Consider the following 22,926-nt stretch of genomic DNA (forward strand, 5'->3'; position numbering starts at 1 on the left):
TGCGAAACGAAAAACCTATAACAAAAAGGATGGGGGAGGGGAGAATGTCAAACTAAGAACTGCTAGGTGTTACATGCCATCGATCACATGACGTAGCAGTACCTTGAAAAGGTTACTGAAAGCGCTGCTATCGGTTCCAAATTTATCGACGATGGAATCCGTAATGTTGCCGAAAATTGCGAACGTTACAACTCTAAATGCCGTTGTTGTATGCCTAGTAGCAATATCCAGGATATACAAAAGACAAAGCGCTCACGATCAAGGTGAATCGAGAACTCATAACCATAAAAGCCGAAGCCACAGGAAAGGAACAATCCCAACCCATCACTTGCAAACAAGTCTCAACACCATTTAAGCCACGAAAAGCGCCAGCGTTTGACAATAGCCACTCTTAATTCCTAATAATGTGCATAAAATATGCAAAAGTATGGGTGACTCATTTCTACACAGACATTACGCAAACCGTCAGTATATCACAATAATTTAAACACTCTAAGGTAATCCCTATATCAGATTCTCGCAAACAAGCTGATAGCCCTGCATACCAATAACAATACTATCTATGACCAACAAGCTACCAGAACGACTTATTCATAATAAAATCAGTACTTCAATATTTGAAACAATCCCAGTCGGACAAGACGAACTTGTGGCCAAAACGAAGCTGCCACTTCCCGCATACCTCGGGGCAGGATTTCAAAGAAAACATAAAATCGCAGCTACATTCATCGACTTATCAGAGGCCTGCGTCAGAGTGACTATATAAGGCATTACATACAAATCGTGTAATCTTGCAAGCCATTCGCTCCACTAATCGAGAGTGTTCCAAGTTATCATGCAATCCGTGATCGGCTCCCCAAGAAGGGTATCAGACTTTGCTCCACTTCTCACAGAAGTACAAAAAGCATTGCTGAGGAAGTTCGGCTACGCTGACGACTCGATACTTGCAACAAGATTTAGCTCAATTGAAGTCAGAAGAAATCCTAGCAGAGCGCATATAAGTAATGGGAAAATACTTTCGCAAGTGGAGACACCAGCAAACACCACCAAAACTGAGATTTCCTGCTTCCATCTGAGTACACTCGCTGAAAGAAAACTCAATATACAGTTTCAAAATACTACAGCTACAATGTAACACAAAAAACTGATAGAACAGTCTCCCAGACAGCACCTAACAAAAACAGCCGAAAAATATAAAATAGTATCATCTAAATGCTATATGGGACAACTTGTGAAACTTGGGAATCCACCTTGCGTTCTTATGACCTGGTTCTTGTCTTTCCAAGCGTAATATCATAGCCGGATCGACTCTAGAACAGGGTTACACAAATTGTAAAGCGAATAAATGCTCCGCAAAGAACTATTAATAACTTGGCAGTTCTTTTTTCGACTTTTTGACGACGTCAATTTTTTTCAATTTCATTATGATTTCTGAGTTTCCAGTTATGATTTGCAACTCAAGTAATCACTGAAAAAAAAACAAGTTTTCCTAGTTCTTTAAAAAATTATAACTTTCAAAATAAAAAAGGTTTTCCATCAAAGCACTCTGATTCTCAAAGCCGTCCGTTAGAGGAAAGTTTGGAAATCCCTCCTCTAGACGACCAGTAACAAAGACAGCAAGGATAGCTGTAGAAGACCGAATTGAATCTTGCCAACAGATGGACTCGAGATTGGAGTGGACAACAAAGTTATCACCCAAAACATGGTTCTTGATAAAGAGAACTGGAACCCAGCCTGGCATATGGTTTTTTTTACATACCTAGAGTAAGGAACTATCCTCACTTTGTGATTGCAGAGAACCACAAAACAAGAGAGGCATCACCAATACGATGGTAGACCAGAAAAACCCCGTCTACGACCTCAGAATTGATAGATTACATAAATATCCCAGAAGTTCGATTCTAATTTGGTATATTATGTATATTATTCTGTTATTACTTCAAAGTTTGTATTTTTTGAGTCACCAGCCCGCCATGAATTCCTCTGCTGTGCCAACCTTTTCATCTCAGAGTAGCTACTTGCAATCTACATCCACAATTATTTTCTCGATGTATTCAAACCTCTGTCTTCCTCTACCGTTTTTACCCCCTACAGCTCCCTCTAGTACCATGGAAGTTATTCCCTGATGTTTTAACAGTTTTCGTATCATCCTGTCTCTTCTTCTTGACAGTGTTTCCCGCATATTCCTTTCCTCTCTGATTCCGAGCAGAACCTCCTCATTCCTTACCTTATCAGTCCATCTGATTTTCAGCATTCGTCTGTAGCACCCCATCTCAAATGCTTCGATTCTCTTCTGGTCCAGTTTTCCCCAAAGTCCGTGTTTCACTACCATACAATTCTGTGCTCCAAACGCGCATTCACAGGAATTTCTTCCTCAGAGTAAGGCCTATGTTTGATACTAGTAGACTTCTCTTAGCCAGGAATGCCATTTTTACCAGAGCTAGTCATCTTTTTATGTCCTCCTTGCTCCGCCCGTCATTGGTTAATTTTAAGCCGAGGTGTCCATTGCAGCAATTTTTCCTTGTCTTTTGCAAACCAATTACGCTAATTTAATCTTTATTAATGATCGTTTGCTGCTTGAACTACAAGTATTTCAACCACCCATAGGATGATGAAGTCTCGTACCACTCCCTCGCTCTGCTATAGAAGCAACTCACGTAAGTGGATAATGACGATTCAGTTTTTTAGGAGCAGAGCACTGGCTGTTAAGTACATTGTGTAGGGCTCGAGTCCTGGCGTGACAGACGGCTTCAACTTCTCAGAGAGTTTTTATAGGCAAGATGGACAAAAACATGTTCGTAGTTAACCGCAACGACGTTTACACGAACCATTATCTGGAATGGCATTGTGCCGGTGTCGTCGATGCGATGAGATTTGCATCTGAAAAGGGATTATACAACCGTTTCAGTTGAATGCTCATCTAATGAAACGAATTAAATATTTTAAGAAACTAAGGATTCTAAAGTCATGATTCAGGCGTATAATGCCCAAAAAATGTATACTACGAGGACACCCGAAGAACTCGAGGCCGCAAGACGAAATGCCACCTAGCGGCGGGACTCCTAAGCTATGCCGGCTACTTTCGCCGCTAGTGCTGCCACCAGCGGCAGTTTATGAAACTTACAGCATCTATGTCTCGGACGAATCCGGACGCAGCTTCAGTTTACAGCGGGCTGACGGTGGGAGTGGTAGCAGAATTGGAAGCGGACGAGATTTCAGAGGGACGCGCCTGACTAAGGGGGTGGTGCAGGGCCATGCGACTGCGATGACGACCGGAGCTTGCTGCGTAGTCGTGACGCTGTTAATAGCGGCCGCCGCCGCTGACAGCACAGACTTCTTCCTCAGGGAGATCTTCCAGAAGTATGGAAACAGCGGAGTCATAACCTACGAGGTGAGTTTAGGGCGCAGCCGGCACACTGCGGGGTGGGGGTAGCAACCCTCGCCTCCGGCGCGCGCTTTGATTTCCCACTACGTACCATGTCGCGAGCTGCTTTCAGTGTAATTGCAGCGCTGTTATATTGACTGCGTACTAAAGGTTGTGATGTCGGTAATTGTGCTTTCTGTTGGATATTTAAAGTGTTTGTGTGTGGCGCGTCTTGAGCTATGTTGAGAGGAGAACGTGCCGATGTTGGATGACACATGGAAAAGTATACGCCTGCATTGATAATAAAAATTATCACGTGATGACGACCGAATTGAACTAAGGAGATAATCATAGTAGCTGGTTGTTATTCAGAGTGCATTCCAATATATTCAGTTTCAGTGAATGAAAGTCGTTAGAAATAAACAATTTTTTTTATTTTTAATTAAGCTGTTAATTTTGTATATTATGCGTGTACACACGTAATATCACTTGCGTGCTGTAATCATCAATTCCTGTACATTGTTGCTGCTTCTAGCATTCTCCGAGAGCTCTGTTACAAAATGACTTTAGGAGAATTGGACAACTATATTCTATAGTTTAAATTACATCACTTTGCGCCTAACAATGACTTATTATACACGCCAGTTTTGATTCCTGCGTCAACTAAACAAGGAATCTTTTCGCCAAAAATAGCGTTACCAATTTGCTCAGAAGTGCATTCTATGTTTGTTTATCCTGCAGATCTAATGTTGTGTTATATCTGCGGATACTCTAAAATTTTTTAGAATTGTTAGGTTTATGCTTTACAAAACAGCTGCTTTATTAGCGAGAGGGTGGAAAAATAAACACGATAACGGGATTTATTTTATTGTTTTAGTGAAAAATCGATGTCAGGGCGATGTCCTGAACAGCGTCAAAACCCTAGACGAAAGCTATAACGAATTTAATGTAAATATAGAGAGCTAGAACTGTAAATACAGTGAAATAGAACTGAGAAAAATACACATCGTTGGCACGTACATGACAAAACGCCTGAAATGTTTCATATCCATTGGAAGGTATTACCTTGTTTGTTTTCTTGTGTTAAAACACTGAGACAGTGGATTCACGCTCTTCTGCATGTAAAACGAATAGCATTTTACAATTTACGCCGATGGGTAAGCAGGTTTGGCATATGAATATTTGTTGTCAGCTGATTGTCGCCGGAGATGTTTTGGCTGCCACCGAGGCCACGGCTAATGGCGGCCCCGACATTGCTGCGGACTCCGCCAGCTGTCCATAGAGTGATAGCGTACAGCGGCGCCCCCTCTGCTCGACGCTATCTCAGATCTCACCACGTCGAGAAGATGACAACGCCACTAGTCGCTCACCGACATTCAAGGCTCTGTTTGTAACTAATCATTTATTAAAAACGAAGGCACCGTAATTTCGAATGAACTTGAGCACACAAAAATTGGGGATTTGTTGACGTGACAGTATTTGTGTTGTTAATTTTGAAGCAACATTTGCACAACGGTGGAAATATTTCATCTGATTTCAATAATTCCAATTCGAAACTTTCTGTTCCTAATTAAATGCAGTGATGCATTCCGTACTGGCAGTGCTGATTTTATCTGTTACACAACAGCAAAACTCAGAATGAGAGGTTGAGAACCCTGTGTATTGGTTTATCAAAACGTATCGAGAGTTGGGTGGTGCGAAATTTAAACAGTGCACTCGTCAGTATTTTTTGCATCGTTGGGCCCGCGGCATCAAACGCAGTAGTGCCTGAGAATTGCGGTACTGCCGAAATAGGCCTATTGTACGAAATATAATAAAACTATTTGCAGCTAATTTGGAAGATTCATAGCACTCCATAGTGTATCTTCACTTGCGACAAGTCTATTATTCCTGCTGTAAAAAACATGTGCATTTGAAGTTGCTATATATTTCCGCGTTTAGAGGGCTGTAATTATGTGTGTGTTTATTGGAGTACAGCTACCAATTACATGATATGTTTCCACCAGATTGTTCACAAACTGGATTAGGGAAAAATAAATGATAAATATCTCTTTCGAAAATTTCGCTTCCACAAATTTTGTCGCGCTATAAGAAGTATTTTCGTCGCTACATAAACAAGAAACAGGGCAGAGGACAACACAAGCCAAACAATCCATTAGCTGAATACTGTACTTTGGTCAGATAAAATTTAAAAAAAGACAAAAAATGGTTATCTGAGTCAGTAGTACAAAGAAATTGTTTATATCAGCGGAATCCTGGAAAATGATCGAAAGAGATAGTAGCAGACTTGAAGTCGTGCAAATGTATTTTTTGGTGTAAGGAGTGACAGAGTTTCAAGGCGAGAGAAAATCCCATATACAGAAAACAGCAAGCGAATGAAAACCCCTTATACATCACGGAAGATGTGGACAAACGGCGTTTAAAATGGTATGGGCATATGATCAGATTATGGGATTACCTTAGGCAAAACAAATTACTATAAGCATTTTTGGAAGGTGACTGCCAACAGCTGTTAAGTAATGTATGAAATGCATATTTGAAACCAAAGATTTGTGTTTACAATAAAAATAGATGATGGTTCAAATATGCATTTTATACATAGAAAGTACTATGTTGGTAATCCCCACGCAAGAGAAGTTGACACTAAGCAGAATGGAAGAGTAAAGTGGAGGACGATGTGCAATGAAGAAATTTGAAAGAATATTTGTACAAGGCTCGAAAGACTTGGATACGAAGCTGAGGGAAACGGTCTAAAGAGCTGTAAACAACTTGGAAAAAACTCCGTATACCACTCACGAAAACTTATTTTCACTTTGAGAAGATGCCTAAGAGACCAACAATCGTGCCGATCATAGTATCTGTTACAGTAATAGCAACTTAGATGTCTGCCACATTGCTGCGGTCGGTAAATTCCTTCGTTTCCCTCGTTACGTGATGGTGTTTGAGAGCCGTGACGAAAGGAATAATTCAATACGGTTTTGTCTTCGGCGCTTGTCAGTTAATCATAACTTACTTCTATGAGTGATGGAAATAAGTACCACAAACAGGGGAGACCGAAGCTGCTATGCAAATCGACACACCCTAGTTACACTGATTAACTGGTATCGAAGAAACCAGGTGCAATATGTTGAATTATCGTCAAAAGTAAATTATGCACTTCTTAACTACCTAAACATCCTTATTAAAAATATCTAGTCAGTGTTAAAAATCAAGGAAAAATTATAACAGACGAGAAGAGTTTTTATGCTTAATCACTATAATATTTAGACTCTTTGAAATGTGACGATGGAAAACAGTAGAAAACGATCTGTCCCTAGTCATAAGCCTGAGCCACTTGTCAGCAGTATTGTACAAATTACAAGATATTACATATTTCCCTGAACAGTCTTTTCCTGGAGTGACACGTTATCTTCAAATTTATGCTACGTCTCGCGTTAGTTTAGTGAAATGGTGATTTAGATGTAAAAGGGAGATCATGTTTTTCATACAATAGCTGTATGACGCCAATTGGAGCTGCATCCAGCCTCAGAAAAGATGTGACAGAAACAATTGATTTGAAGATATTGTTTATGTGTGTCGCACGATGGAAACAATATACTAACTGTTACGAATTTCCGTAGCTTGTTTTGAGAGCTAAGTGTGCGGCTATCGTTAAAGACGAAACACTGACTGTATCGAACATCTGTCGCTTATGTCTGCAGAAGATTCATAGATCCTGATGTACAGTTCTGGTGTGATGTGGTAAAACGAGGGCGTTTGATTAAAGCATAGAATGGCGGAAAATTAGTGGTATTGGTGACGTTATGCTCATAACACTGATGTTGTGAACCTCTTGTTTTGTTTGATTTATATCTTTTCCATGAACGAAATGTAGACCTTGAGTGGATCCTTACGGGCTGGTAAACGGCGGCTTGCAGCGGCAATGAGGTGACAGTTTGGTTGGAGTTGGCTAACCGGTCGGTTCACCATCTCCAGAACGCATCCTGCTACCCTCAGTACACTTCTTTCTGATATTTCCGGCCAAACAACTCTCAACGCACACCCCAGCACAGTGCAGGGAGGACCCAGGAGGAAGGAAGAAGTTAATACCGGTTGAGAGACTGCTAAGTGGATCACTTTCTACAGTTTCTCACGGACACAAAACCATCGCGAAACCCGCCTTGGCTATGTACGTCCGTAATGAAGACTTTTCCTATCGTCGCTGCGGAACACGATCCAGACTATATCTCATCTTTGTTTCCGTGATTTATGGTTTTCTCTGATTTGTCAAAGTGGATACACGTTTGTGAATTTCAAGGTGCATCATATGAAAGAAACAGTTTTCCTTTATTCTTTGGATTCTCAGCTTTTACCACAAATAAGTAACGAACAATCTGCTAAGACGAACTGTCGAAACAGCGTTTGTATCGTAAACATTTCGACAAATAAATCTTGCGCTAGTTCTCTTGTTGAGTAGCACCAGAAAATTATACACGTTTTATGAAGTAAAATGTATGTCTGGGGCTATGAATTCTGTCAGTAATCTATCGTCTTCTCTGCAATGTATAGTGACCAGAATACTGGCCATACTTAATTATTGACTGAAAAGATAGATATTCCTCTAAATTAAAACTAAAGCAGACTACAGTGCAGAGGTGGATTCCTAAGATTTAGTTATAATAAAAATACCAGACTACAGAAATATTTTCCTTTGATTTAGTTTCACAGCAGAATTTGATCTCCAATCAAACTTCAACTCAAAATATGAATGCCCCATATTGTTTCTCAAATGATTACACGTTTCTGCTTATGAAGCACATATACGAAAATCTTTCTTATAAGAAGGCAAAAAAAAAAAAAAACACCGCTCTGGATGTAGAAAGTCTTTCCTATTAAAATCACGATCAGCTTCACGCCAATTTAAGTGCACCCTTAGTATTTTACTTTCTTTTTACACTGGCTTAGTAAATATTATATGGAGTAGAATTCTCCTGTAGATAATGTATTTTCACAAATTATGTTTGAAACACTGTTTTACGCTGTTCTGAAGCCTCGCCCCGTCCTTCACGTCACTGATAAATCAAAACCCGCCAGAAGAATTTGTCAAATTGATTGAAAGGCGTTCCTAAAATAAAATAATACGAGTATTTGGTACTACAAGTCCTGCAAAGTGTGCGAAAATGTACACATGTCAAAAAAAGTTTTGCATCACATCGGTTCCGAGAGTTCCGGAACCTGTACAGAAAATTGGAATAGAGATCAACATAAACAACATCTCTGCCCTTCTTATTGCTCATGAAAACCACACATTGCATATTGTACAGCGAGACCTTCAGAGGTGGTGGTCCAGATTGCTGTTCACACCGGTACCCCTAATACCCAGCAGCACGTCCTCTTGCATTGATGCAGCCCTGTATTCGTCGTGGCATCCTATCCACAAGTTCATCAAGGCACTGTTGGTCCAGATTGTCCCACTCCTCAACGGCGATTCGGCGTAGATCCCTCAGAGTGGTTGGTGGGTCACGTCCTCCATAAACAGCCCTTTTCAATCTAACCTAGCCATGTTAGATAGGATTAATGTCTGGAGAACATGCTGGCCACTCTAGTTGAGCGATGTCGTTTTCCTGAAGGAGGTAATTCACAAGATATGCACAATGGAGGGCGCGAATTGTCGTCCATGAAGACGAATGCCTCGCCAACATGCTGCCGATATGGTTGCACTAACGGTCGGAGGATGGCATTCACGTATCGTAGAGCCGTTACGACGTGTTATGTAATTAATTTTGTTCTCCAAGTTGATCAGCGAAATTCACGTTTTTTGCTGTTACAATGCAGAATTTATCCGCTAGATATTTCTGTGATGTTGTAGAATCTTTGATTATGAAACGCAGAAATGATCACATCTTGAGACCTTGAGATCTGAAGACAGGACTAGAAAAGTTAAAAGGGGGCTGCGTCGACAGTATTGTACCTGCTAGTACTTAGGTGAATAGGTTGCCTGACAAGAAGGAAAACTGTGAAAAGTGTGTGCGTGCAGACACTGAACAGACAGTTCGCGTTATGCAGTGCTTCGTTAATTATCAGCCAGAAGTTGGTGTAAAAGGATGTTTAGGAGTGAGGAACTGGTGAACAATTTATAATCTCGATCTGAAAAATAAATAAATAAACAAACAGACCTGAAGAAACTCACTACATCCCAGTTGTGTGCTGTAGAGGAAGAGGCAGATGGCTGCATTACCATTGCCATTCTGGACATATCTAGTTGACCCAATATGACTACAGAGTGAGATAATAGGTTAGTCATAATAAAAGCAACAGCGTGGACAAGGAGGAAAGTGACCATCGTTTAAGTAGCAGGCGACGAATACGGAAGTCAATAGTGAGCGTGAATAGCTTTAAATATATGGGCAAATAGGCGAAGACAATTGGATGAATGAAGGCGGGAAATAAGAAACAAAAAGTGGAAGTACCATTCCAAGCCACACGAAACGTTTCCAACAAAAAGTGCCTTTCCAAAAAATCAAAATAAGACATTGCAAAACCAGTGTTTCTATGCATAAGAATATCAGAATATCTTATCGTCTCTGAGCGCACACGAAAGGAAAGAAAGCGAGAGAGAGAGAGAAAACTAAAACAATATCCTTTGTTCAGATTATAAAAAAGTGGATCTACATCAGAGAAACCCAAACAAGAAATATAGTCTAAATAGAAAAAAAAATACGGACACAATGCGCAAGCGCAGATTTCGATTTCATGGCCACATAAAAGAAGTAATGACTTTAAATGGACGAAAGGTATTTTCGACATTTTTTACTCGAAACCGAAAAAAGAATAGCGTCGCATACAAACGCCAAAAAAGGCGGAGGAAATTGGTAAAAAATATCAGAAGACACACTAAGCCGAAACATCTTCAGAAAAGCTTTAGTAATATTTGGGTCTTTCAGAGATGAGGAATGAACGACTGGTGGCAAATGGTCAGATGGACGCCGTTCTTAGGTACTGTGTGTTCATGAAAGATATGAGTAAACAAAAACTGACAACGATTGATAAAAATTGGTCATAAGATTACCGTGATCTCTAGATGTCCGTGTAATGGAATGAGTAAGGCAGAAATAATATCTAAGTGAGCTATAATAAAATAGTTGAGGTAAAATTGAGAAAGTGGTAGCTTTAAAGAAGATGAAACTGAAAAATTGAAGTACAGAAGGAATACAAACCGGCAATGTAATTGATACGCACAGAATTCAACTGCTACAAGTCCTTGGAAGAAGACAGCATTTTGAAATACAGTGCAAACGGCTGTATCTCGAGAAGAGCAAATCAATCAAATGTTTTTAAAGCGTTGGGCGCTACTGACTATAATGTACGATACTTAATTCGTGGCGAATAAAAGTTTCTTTCATATCTAAAACCGTTGTCTTTGGGTAAAGCCTATGAAATGAAGTATCAATAAGATATTTTGGTACTGTTTGAAACAAGAAATGCACTGTTAATGGATACAGATCTTGCTGAGTGAAAAAAAGCGACATGTGTTCAATATACTCATCTATTAGCGCAAGTCGCTACGGTCGCAGGTTCGAATCCTGCCTCGGGCATGGATGTGTGTGATGTCCTTAGGTTAGTTAGGTTTAAATAGTTCTAAGTTCTAGGGGACTGATGACCTTAGAAGTTAAGTCCCATAGTGCTCAGAGCCATTTGCACCATATTAGCGCAAGTGTGATGTGCGACAGCCGCGTAGCGTTCGGGGTATCACTATCAGTATCGCTGTGAATTACGACAGTGCGCCCTCTGGATGTTGAATTTCATGTTGGTACTCTCACGTACCTGCAGTACGTCTTTGATTGACAAATTGTCTTTGACTACAACGCTTCACGGTTAGGAAGTGTACAATAAAATGAGGACCAGGACAGAGGAGCACGTTATCGTGATATACCAGAAGTATGGTGGGGAAGGCGAGTAGTCAGTGATGGAGAAACTGATCAGAACGAATAATGGCGTCAAAGCTCTACATTAAACGAAGCAACAAATATTAAAAGACAGTACACTCATGTGCAGAAATACATATACTGAAAGTGCTGCAAACAGAAAACAAAAGAAGGGAAACAATCATTGATTGGAAAGAATCTGAAGGAACTTACTCCTCGTCGTCAGAGACTGACCACCAAGTCAACTACGTTGCCCTCACTCATCTTACTAGACATCATTCTCATTGTATGGTGTTTATTAAAATCAAGAAGACGTAATGCTACTTTACCCAGAGACGTCGCTTTACATGTTTCTAGTCTATATTTTCTTAATTTAATGATTTTTAAAAGAGGAGTGCTTCAAAGCAATAGCATCTCTTAAGAATGATCATAGAATATATCTGACTACTCCATCAGTTGATGGTTACATCTTTCCAGGCAGTGTTCTACGTACTGTTATTCATTAAGTTTGCTACATGCGTCGTAGGTGGGTATGGTATTCTGCCGGCTAGGTAGTGTTTTAATCGTAGTACGAATAAACTATATTGTCACAATACACAGCTAATATGAAACTTTCTGGCAGATTAAAACTGTGTGCCCGACCGAGACTCGAACTCGGGACCTTTGCCTTTCGCGGGCAAGTGCTCTACCGTCTGAGCTACCGAAGCACGACTCACGCCCGGTACTCGCAGCTTTACTTCTGCCAGTATCTCGTCTCCTACCTTCCAAACTTTATAGAAGCTCTCCTGCGAACCTTGCAGAACTAGCACCCCTGAAAGAAAGGATACTGCGGAGACTTGGCTTAGCCACTGGCAGAAGTAAAGCTGTAAGTACCGGGCGTGAGTCGTGTTTCGGTAGCTCAGACGGTAGACACTTGCCCGCGAAAGGCAAAGGTCCCGAGTTCGAGTCTCGGTCGGGCACACAGTTTTAATCTGCCAGGAAGTTTCATATCAGCGCACATTCCGATGCAGAGTGAAAATCTCATTCTGGAAATATACAGCTACATTACTAACATATTCTGAAAAATTCAGCTCGCTTTCCACCTCTTCCAGTTCCCACCATTCTTTGCCGTTTGGTACACAATGAGATTGTTAAATCTCTGTTTACAGTTCTTCCTTGATTTGTTGATCGAGTATCATCGTGTCTTTTACGCTTGACACACAAGAAAAATAATAAAAGCAATGGCATGAACAAAGAAAGGTAGTGACCATCGTTAAAGTTGCAAGCGACGAATACGGAAGTCAGCAATGAGCGTAAGTTGCTTTAAATAGAGGGTATCCGGGAAGCAGGGTCGAATATTAAAGTGCTATAGAACATACAAAATTTATTGAAAACTTAATTTTTTTTTGACAGACATTAACTTCTCCCACTTATCTATGAAAAATTATATCCTCTAACTGACAACCCAAGGCTGCGCAGCAATGAGCAATGCTTTCATTGAAGTTCTCGATGAAGCGTTCACAACCAGCTGGTGGGATGCCTTTAATAACCCTTTTAATTTCATCCTTCAAGTGATCTATTGTTTGTGGTTTGTTCACGTACACTTTTGTTCTCACAAAACCCCACAAAAAAAAACGTCATAGGGTGTAAGATCGCATGATCTGGCAGGCCTTTCCTGGTTGTCACGCAAAGAGATGATTTTTTGAGGAAACTTTTCATTCAGCTGAGAAATCGTTCCACGGGATGTGTAACATGTCGCACCATCTTGTTGAAGCCGAAAATCGTCATTTTCGCCAATAAGAGAGAAAAAAAATCAGACTAATGGTAGCTCTCTCATCATTTTCAAAAATGTGCGGGCCGATCACTTCTACTGCCCAATCGTCCATTGTGGATGCTTCTCACCTTCCATAGTCACTCGCGGATTTTCGTTACCTTAGAGTCTGTAGTTCTGCTTATTGATGTACCAGATGAGGTGAAGTGCGCCTCATCTACGAAAATTATTCTGTTTTGAAGTTCTCGATCACAGCTTGTCAGGCCAAGACCCATTTAGCAAACCGATGTTTCTTTCCATGATCTGCTGTCTTCAACTCTTGTGTACGTTAGATCTTGTAAGCATGCATTTTCAGATCTTTTCAAAGGATTTCATGCACTAAACTTGGTGATAAATTCGATTGTGAGCTCGTCGGCGAACTGATTTTCTGTCACACTGTCATGCACGACAGCAATGTTTTCTTGTGTTCGAACAGAAGCCGGTCGTCCTGTTTTCTTAACGTTTGAAACGTTTGCCCCTGGTAGCTGAGTGGTCAGCGCGAAGATAAGTCATACCTAACGGCTCGGGTTCGATTCCCGGCTGAGTTGGAGATTTTCTCCTCTCAGGGACTGTGTGTTGTGTTGTCCTTATCATCCCCATCGACACGCAAGTCGCCGAAGTGCGTCAACTCGAAAGATTTGCGCCAGGCGAACGGTCTACCCGAAGGGAGGCCCTAGCCATACGGCATTTCCATTTCCGACGTTTAAAACAAACTTGTGGTCTCAAACTTCCGGATCAACTTCCGAACTGATGATTCGTTTTGAGCAGCATTACGTCCGAGTGTCATAGCAATTCACAAACGGTTGCCGTGGCTCTTTCACTGTTTTTGTAATAACTTTCACCACTAGGATACGTTGCACCGTTGTCATCTGCTCCATGACGAAAATAAACATCAAACAACAATGCTAACCACACAAAAGCTATGAGGCTACTAATAGGAAGGTTTGCAAATAACAAATACAAAAAAAACCACGGCTGCCAACCGTCATATGATGACAAAATGGCGCAAAATTCAAATTCGTCCTTACTTCCCGGACACTCTTTATGTGGGCGAATAGGTTTCAGATAGTAGGATGAATAAAGAAGTCTTGAAAGAAAAAAAAATGGAAAAAGGTTCCCAAACCACAAGAAACGTTTACAGCAAAAACTGCTTTTCCATAGAAATATAAATACATCATTGCAACTGTCGTAAGACCAATGTGTGTGTATGCATGTGGGTGTCTTGTCGTCTGTGAGCGAATTAGAAAGGAAAGATAGGCAGATAGAAAGAGACAGAGAGAGATAGAGAGCTAAAACAATATAATGTGTTCAAATTATGAAAACTAGATCTACGAGAAAATATCTAAGTATGAAATATATCCCAAAACACAAAAAATTACGGACACAATGTGCAAGCGCAGAGTTCGATTTTATGGTCATATAAGAAGAATTAATGGCTTTAAATAGACCAAACGTATTTTCTACATTTTTAGCTTTAAACCAAAAACAAGAATAGTGTCGCATACAAACGTCAAAAACAGCCAGTGGAAATCAGTCAAATCATCAAAAGACACACTAAACCGGAACATCTTGAGAAAAGGTTTATTTGGGTCTTTGGGAGAGGAAGAAAGAAAAACTTGTGCCAAATGGTCAGATAAACGCCATTCGTAGACGCTAAGTATTAATGAAAAACACCTGAGTAAACAAGAACCGACAATAATCGTCATTATGGTTGTAAGATTATCGTCATCTCTAGAACTACTTCTCTCCTTCATATCTGCCACATACTTTACAGACCTAGCTCCCGCTCTCTGTTCGGTGAGACTGTGATTCTTTCCAGAATTCTGAACAGCGATCGTGAAACTTCATTGCTCTCTACTCTTTTCCTTGCCTTATCATAGCAAGCTTTTTCGTTCTCCGAACAAGTACTGAGAAAGCCAACTTAATTCAAAGAACATCGCAATCTGTAATCGATTTATGTCAAGTCAAGCAGCCATCAAAATAATGAGTCAAAAATGGGTATTTTAGAGAACGAGAACTTCCGGTTTCTGTATAAAATAAGGTGTTATGACAGATAAAATACGATAAAAAGATTAAAATAAGAAAATAATACTGATATTGACGACGGTCTGTGCATCAACTCGCCAAAGTAACAATAAACAAGTTATATGTAAGCAAAATCTACAAGAAAGACGTGATCAGTAAAGTGAGAGTTTCTACTGAAGGTAAACACCGAAGATGGCCGGAGTATGAAAGAGCCTAAGGAGAAATAGATGACAAAACATTGCCGTTTACAATGCTTAGTGCTGACCTCTCCAGAAAGCGGGCAGAGGGCCAGTCACTCAGTATATTGTGAATAGTCCATTGTGCGTAGTAAGAATTACAAAGTACTTTTCCAGAAGAGAATTCCAGTAAAACAGCAAGCTCTAAAAATATCATCATCAATCAAACAGGATACCAAAATGAAATTAAAGTAAAACTTGCATCCGCTTCCACGACGTAGCTCCCATGATCGTAGTCAAATGGCACTGATCATCGTTGATAAAAGGATCAATAAATAAAATGAAACATCTTTTCAGAGTTCAACACTGTAGAAAACTGTATGTGACTGAAATGAAAAAGTGATGCCAAATTTTTCGTTCGAAAATCTAACAGAGGTTCATAAATATTCACCTAAATACGAAACTGACAGTTACTGAATTAAAAGGAAAGGAAGAAAAAAGAGGAGGTGAGACTCAGTGTGGGCCAGTAACAGGAAGAGTAGCTGAAAAAACGAAGGATTACGACGAAGCTCTGAATTACTGGGATCATTGGGTAAACTAACCATGACAAAACTATTCCACCTGGTACAAAAGATTCACGAGAAAGGCGAAATATCCTCAGACTACAAGACGAATGTAATACTTCCAGCTCCAAAGAATACACTCCTTGCAATTCTGAAGGTAACTGGGGCAAAATATAGGCAGGAAATAGTTACCTACAACTTGTATAGAAATCAAACAACAGTTATGAGAGTCGAAAGGTATAAACGGAAACAAGTGGCTTGCAGCAGAGTGAGACAGTGTGTGCACTGAGTAAGCAGTAGAGGAAATCAAGAAGAAATTTGGAAAGAGAATCAAAATTCAGGGAGAAGAAAATAAAATTTTGAGATTTTACGATGGCACTGTCAGAGACGACAAAGGACTTGCAAGATCAGTTGAACGGAAAGGATGGCTCCTTGAATATAATTTATAATATGAAAATCGACATAAGTGAAAGAAGGGGAATGTGGTCTAATTAAATCAAACGATGCTGAGATAATAAAATTAGGAAATAAGATACTAAATGTAGTGGATGTGTTGCTATTTTGGAAAAAAGCTGGTAATATCCGAAGGATATAAAATACAGACTGACAGTAGCGGGAGGATGATAAATCAAATAGAGAAAAGAAATTTATGCTACAGTTTGACGAAAAGAAGGGATCGATTGATAAGACATATCCTATATCGTCTAATCAGTTAGGTTATATATATATATATGTGTGTGTGTGTGTGTGTGTGTGTGTGTGTGTGTGTGTGTGTGTGTGTGTGTGTGTGTGTGGAGGGGGAGAGGGGTTGAAAATGGTAGAGGGAACCAAGGGGGTCAAACAGATATGACCTGCAGAATTTATGCAAGGATGAAGAGACTAGCGTGGAGAATTGCATCAAACTAGTTTTTGACCGAAGACCACAACTATAAAATGACGAAGCTCGAAGTGGAAGAGCCTGATACAAATCCTGTCACCGTTGAGATCATCATGGGCTGTGGACCGAGTACGCTATCTTTTAATGAAAGAATGCTTGGGAGCGGTATTTGTTTATGCGAACTTAGTACGGCAACTCTCTTAAAAACACGTTCAAGCTGGTTAGTTTATCAGCGGCAATAGGTTCTGCCACACTCGATAAGAGGGAGCAACACTTACATATCCAGATTTGAGTAATGATACAAAACCTTCCCGTGTCGTATCATCAGGGAAAAAGAAGGGACTGTTGATACCAAAGTAGGTCATACTACATCATGTCTCGTGCATGATAAAGAAAATAGAACTTGTTCTTTCGCGTTTACTGATATGTTCATTTTTAGATATGTGATGCGCTCGTTTGCTTGTTATAAAAGACTGCAAAACTAACAGTAAACAGAGCACTGTGTTTTCGTGCTACGCACAAGGTACGCCCCTTCTTTGCGTAGGATATTATTTTAGTGAAACCGAAGGTGAGTGCGGAAAAGTGCAACGGCAGTTAAGTGGCTTCGATAGTGAGCGTGTTAGCAGTTGGTGTGGAACATTTGTGAAGTTGACGTAGGCAGAAATGCGGTAAGTTTTGACGAAGTAAAAAGAGACAAACACAACACTCGTGACACAGTTACTAACATGAAGCAATTGGCTCTGTTTTTGCGTATTTTCTCAAGGCTGGAGTTTTTATTTGGCTTTCGTTCTACTATCGCAACCATGACGATCATACTCATTGTGTTGGTCTCAGTGAGACACTCATTGTGCTGGTCTCAGTGAGACAACGTAACCTTTGTTGCGTGTTCACTGGCGAAATTCCGTGTATCACAATAGGTTGTCTTTGAAAAAAGAGCACGACCACAAATTGTTCGTGCGTGTAATACTACATCAACATTCTATGATAAAACTGTATGTGGAAATGGCTGCGTTAAATGGAGATACGCAAATGAAAGATTCTGCTTTAATAAATCCCAGGTAACTGTCTCGACTACAAATTATGTAATAGCGATGGAAATACTAGATTTGCAAATTTATTATGCGATTTTTGTATTCTTCTCATCGTCAGTTCTGAGATACAAGCTGGAGTATCTCTGTTGCTTCATATTTCTAGACGGGACCAACACTAACAGGACGCTGGTGCGAGGAGTCAAGAATCCTACCGAGGTTTCGGTACGCTCTGGCGATTGTTTTATATCAAAGAAAAGCAATTTTCACGTATTTAATGACATCGTATTCAAAGCTAGACATGGATCGTGCAAGAAACTACCTCTGCTTTACATTAAGACGATCTACTACAATTATTTGTATATGTTTGTATGCAAGAGTCTTAACAAACTTAATAAGAAAGGCTTCTACATATATATTCTCAATTGTGGTTAAGACGTTCTTCTCAACACTGGAATGTTGATTATTCAATTAACCTCATTTAATATGCAGTAGCGGCAATTCTTCCATGAGTAGTATAACTGTGCTTTGTACTAACTTTGTGATAATCAGGCCTAAGCGTCTTAACGTAACATGTACCGTACACTTTCCTTGTGTTGTAAATATTCGTGATTTTCTTAGTACGAGTGAAATGTCTTGATTATTTTTACATTTTTCTTTAATTTTTTGGGTTAACTTGGCAAACTTACAGTATCCATAGGTTCTCTTTACCGACAATGATCTTGCCGCAGCTTACATAGGTACGCCTAACACGGTAAATTATTTCCTGCAAACTTTTTCCGAATGGTGAATCGAGGGCTTGAAGGATCTATTCTGGCATAGACCTGAACGTATCCTATTCTGTTGGACTGTTAATGTAGATATTGAGATTATATGTATCATCTGTGATATCTGCAAGACTCCAACTTGTGTACCTGAACTCTTTTTGTAAGCATCCCATATGGCGAATAACCAGGAACATGAGCTATAGCGTAAGTCGGAGTGTAGTACAATTATTTAATTATATCTTCAATGAATGTTTTGACTGATTAGTTTTTCTGCTGCAAGACAGAAGTTTATGAAAGAAAATTGCATTGTTATTTGAAGACTGCAGTATTCTGAGTAGCTTCGGGCTTTTTGTTTCCGTATGGGAATGACGTAGTATTTTATAGAGTCTTATACCAAATTTATTTCCGTGGTTTCCCTAAATGGTTTAAAGTAAGTGACGGGAAGGTTTCTTTGAGAAAAAAAAAGTCACCACCTTCTACATTCTTTCTAATCTGAGCTTCGTGTTCCGTCTCTAACAATCTCGTCATCGACGAAACGACATACTCTGATTTTCCTTATTTCCTCCCTTCCTTCAGACAGATTCGTTGTATTCAAATTATACCCTTTGTATTGATCAATTGAGATCACGTGATAACTTCAGTTCCTCATCTTTCATTGTTGTCTCTTATTTTTGCGGTATTCCTTCACTTTCTCTCCGTGTTGTATCGTATTCATGTTGTTTCCCAATTCTTATTTCCCCTGTCGTGACTATTTTATTCTTAAAAGTGTTTCTTTCTGTTATTTCCGATTATTTGATACTGTTTCTTTCTAGTTATTTTATTATTTATGTAATGGATATTATTATACATATATAGTTTTTTTTAAATTATGTGTATTCTTCTTCAAGAAGTAAGAAAAGCCACGTTAACTAATTGACCCATAGTTGCCCCAGTGGACTGGGTGGTCACTTGCATCTGTTTTATCACAGAAGAAAAATCACACCTTTGACGGATTCAATATAAAATGTGTACTAAAACGACAGCCAGGAAAATAAATTTCCAAAAATACTGCCCATGTTCTCGAAGCAATCATCGTAATTTGGTCATGGTGTTTGAAAAGTAGTACTTGTCTCTAGACTCTGTTGTGACCAAAATGGAACTACATAACGTCTCTATCAATTAAATTCTACATACCCCTTGAATAATTGTTGCAGTTGGGAAGTTTTTCTTTCTTCCATAACAGAAGAGTTGGCGTGTCCCGAAATACCTACATTATGGTTGTGAATATGAGTAACAAGTAATAGTCCAGCAGATCTGTCAGCCAAGAAAAACCTGCTGGTCCCTTTCCCCACCTAGGACGTTCTTATTGTTCTCTATAGGTCACCTTTACCCTGTTCAAAGTAGGCGAGTGTTTAAAAAATCTGTGATAATTTGCGGCCAGTAATATTGTAAACTACACGCTCATCAGTCACGGGTTACCTGCACCCCGAGAATTCTCGACCACCGGAAACGCTCCTTACGAACCACCGTCTATTTGCACTCGGGAATTCCTTGTCAGCCTCAGTAGATGATCCTTAGTACGACTCTTAACTTCAATAGTGTTCAGTTCGTGCGCAAGTGTGTTAGAGCCTATAGGTTCGATACGACAGTGTCAGTCACGATCCGAAATAAGCCATGTGACCATTACGAAGATTACTCGTATATCATAAAGAGAACAAAAGTAGATGGTCTTGGCATTTTAACACAGTCATTAAAATCTATTGGATGTTCATCATGTAGGTAATAGGCCTATGAATTCTGCCGGCTTAGCTGTTTAGTCCCCCCTTAAACATCCCAACAACCACCACCACCAATTCTGCCGGTATATCATCAACTGGAGTGGCTTTCTCAGATTTCAGCAGGCTGACTGCAAGATATGGTTCCCTAGTCTTCCGGATCGACTTCTTCAGCGTTCCCCAATTCCAGATCTTCATCATTTCCTGCATATTTCTTTTCAAATAGTTTCCATTTTTCTGCTACTTCTTTTGCTTATATAATACCATTCCTCTTTTCGGCTCCATTGATTTCATTCGTAAGTTTCCACAGAACTGTTTAACTGATTTATAGGCACGGTCCCGTTTCCATCCCTTGAACATTTCGTTCACGTCTTTGTATTCATTCTCCAAAATGTTCTTGACTCTCGGCTGATTTCGTTGCTCAACGCTCAATATTGCCATTGTCGTTCGTCAACGTTGTTTTGGAAAAAATTGGAAATTTGCGGTAAGATCTTATGAGGCCAAACTGCTGAGGTCATCGGTCCCTAAGCTTACACACTACTTAAACTAACTTGCGCTAAGTAAACACACATACCCATGCCCGAGGAAGGGCTCGAACCCCCGACGGGAAGGGGGTTCGGGGGGTGGTGGGGGGCGGGGGGGGGGGGGGGTGAGATGCCGCTCGCACCCCGTAACAAGACGCCTTAGACCGTGCGGCAACTTATTTGAGCTTAAATCTGAAATGTATTTTTGTTATTATGCTTTCTATAAGCTATTCTTTTTTATGCTTTGCATTTTGTCTTCCGACTACTCCATTTGCTGCTCGTAGAATATTATTTTTCAGGGCCTCACATTTTCCATCAACATTTCTAGTGTTGTTCGTAACTCCTATCACGTTTGTTTATTCAAAATTTACAAGTGCTACGTTAGTCTGTCCTCAAAGGTAAGTCGTAGGATCAGTGTCGCCTCACGTGTTCCTACAATTCTCGGAACTCTTAACAGATCTTCTGAAATGTCACCTTCTACCAGTTTTTCCGTTCTTCAGTAAACTAATCGTATTAATGTGTTGCAGCTATCACTTATTAGACTGATAGTTCGGTAATATTCACATCTGTTAGCATCTTCCTTTTTTGGAAATGGAATTGTTCCGTTCTTCTTGCCCTTTGAGGGCATATCGCCTGTCTCATAAGCTTGCACATCAACTGGAATAGTTTTGTAATGTCTGGCTCACCCAAGCTCCTCAGTAATTATTCCAAGAACCTCAGTAAATCTGAGGGAATGTTTCTAGTCCGCAGCTCGTGGTCGTGCGGTAGCGTTCTCGCTTCCCGCGCCCGGGTTCGATTCCCGGCGGGGTCAGGAATTTTCTCTGCCTCGTGATGACTGGGTGTTGTGTGATGTCTTTAGGTTAGTTAGGTTTAAGTAGCTCTAAGTTCTAGGGGACTGATGACCATAGATGTTAAGTCCCATAGTGCTCAGAGCCATTTGAACCATTTTTTTGAATGTTTCTACTCCAGGGGCCTTGGCATGACTTACGTGTTTCCCTGTTCTGTCCAATTCTGTTCGTAGTATCGTTTCCCATCCCATCTCCATCTGATTCTTCTTATCTTTTTATAACATCGTCCTGAAGTTCATTTCTCTTGCATCGCTCTTTGTATCTACATCTACGTGATTGCTCTGCTATTCACAATAAAATGCCTGGCAGAGGATTCAATGAACCACCTTCAAGCTGTCTCTCTACCTTTCCACTCCCGAACGGCATGTGGGAAAAAGCAGCACTTAAATTTTTCTGTGCAAGCCCTGATTTCTCTTATTTTATCGTGATGATCATTTCTCCCTATGTAGGTGGGTGCCAACAGAATGTTTTCGCGATCGGAGGAGAAAACTGGTGATTGAAATTTCATGAGAAGATCCCGTCGCAACGAAAAACGCCTTTGTTTTAATGATTGCCACTGCAATTCACGTATCATGTCTGTGACACTATCTCCCCTATTTCGCGATAATACATAACGAGCTGCCCTTCTGTGTACTTTTTCGATGTCATCCCTTCCACCTTTCAGCTGTCTCTCCTCTTCTTAGTACTGGGCTTGCCATCTGAGTCCTTGATATTCATACAGATGCTTCTCTTTTCATTAAAGGTCTCTTTAATTTTCCTATAGGCGGTGTCTATCTTTCCTCTCGTTATTCGTGCTTCTACAGCCTTGCATTTGCGTTCGAGCCATTCCTGCTGAGCTATTTCGCCCTTCCTAACAAGCCTTTTTGTACGTCTTTACTACTTTTCGCCTACTTTATTTGCTGCATTTTTGTATTTGCTCTATTTGTCAGTTACATTCTGTATCCTTTTCTTATCAAGGATTTCTACTACACCGTGTTGCTGCCTTCAGTACTTCAGCAGTCATAGCTACACATTCATCTTTCACTGCTTTAGTTTCCCCAGTTTCGGTCAATCGTTGTCCTATGCTCCGTCTGAAACTCTCAAAAAGCTCTGGCTATTTCAACTTATTCCAGATCAATTTCTTCAGTTTTAATCTAAAATTCATAATCAATAAATTGTGGTCAGAGTCCATATGTGCCTAGGCAAATGTCTAACAGTTTAAATCTGGCTCCGAAATCTCTGTCGTATATTATAAAATCAATCTGAACCTTTGGTGTCCTTGCGTCTCTTCCACGTACACAACCTTCTTCCATGGTTCTTAAATCAAA

At 40.1% G+C, this 22,926-nt stretch overlaps 1 protein-coding gene across 2 annotated transcripts in view; it reads left to right on the forward strand.

Annotated features, from left to right (window-relative positions):
* The first annotated feature begins 3,177 nt into the window (after positions 1 to 3,177).
* Positions 3,178 to 22,926, forward strand: part of LOC126236320 (zinc transporter foi-like) — a 286,454-nt gene continuing 266,705 nt past the window's right edge. For both annotated transcript variants that reach the window (XM_049945534.1, XM_049945535.1), the window contains exon 1: positions 3,178 to 3,391. In XM_049945534.1, the coding sequence (XP_049801491.1) occupies positions 3,266 to 3,391 (126 nt within the window). In that variant the 5' untranslated portion in view covers positions 3,178 to 3,265. The remainder of the gene's footprint in view (positions 3,392 to 22,926) is intronic.

This window comes from Schistocerca nitens, chromosome 2, assembly GCF_023898315.1.
Source record: "Schistocerca nitens isolate TAMUIC-IGC-003100 chromosome 2, iqSchNite1.1, whole genome shotgun sequence".
In the NCBI taxonomy this organism is placed as follows: domain Eukaryota; kingdom Metazoa; phylum Arthropoda; class Insecta; order Orthoptera; family Acrididae; genus Schistocerca; species Schistocerca nitens.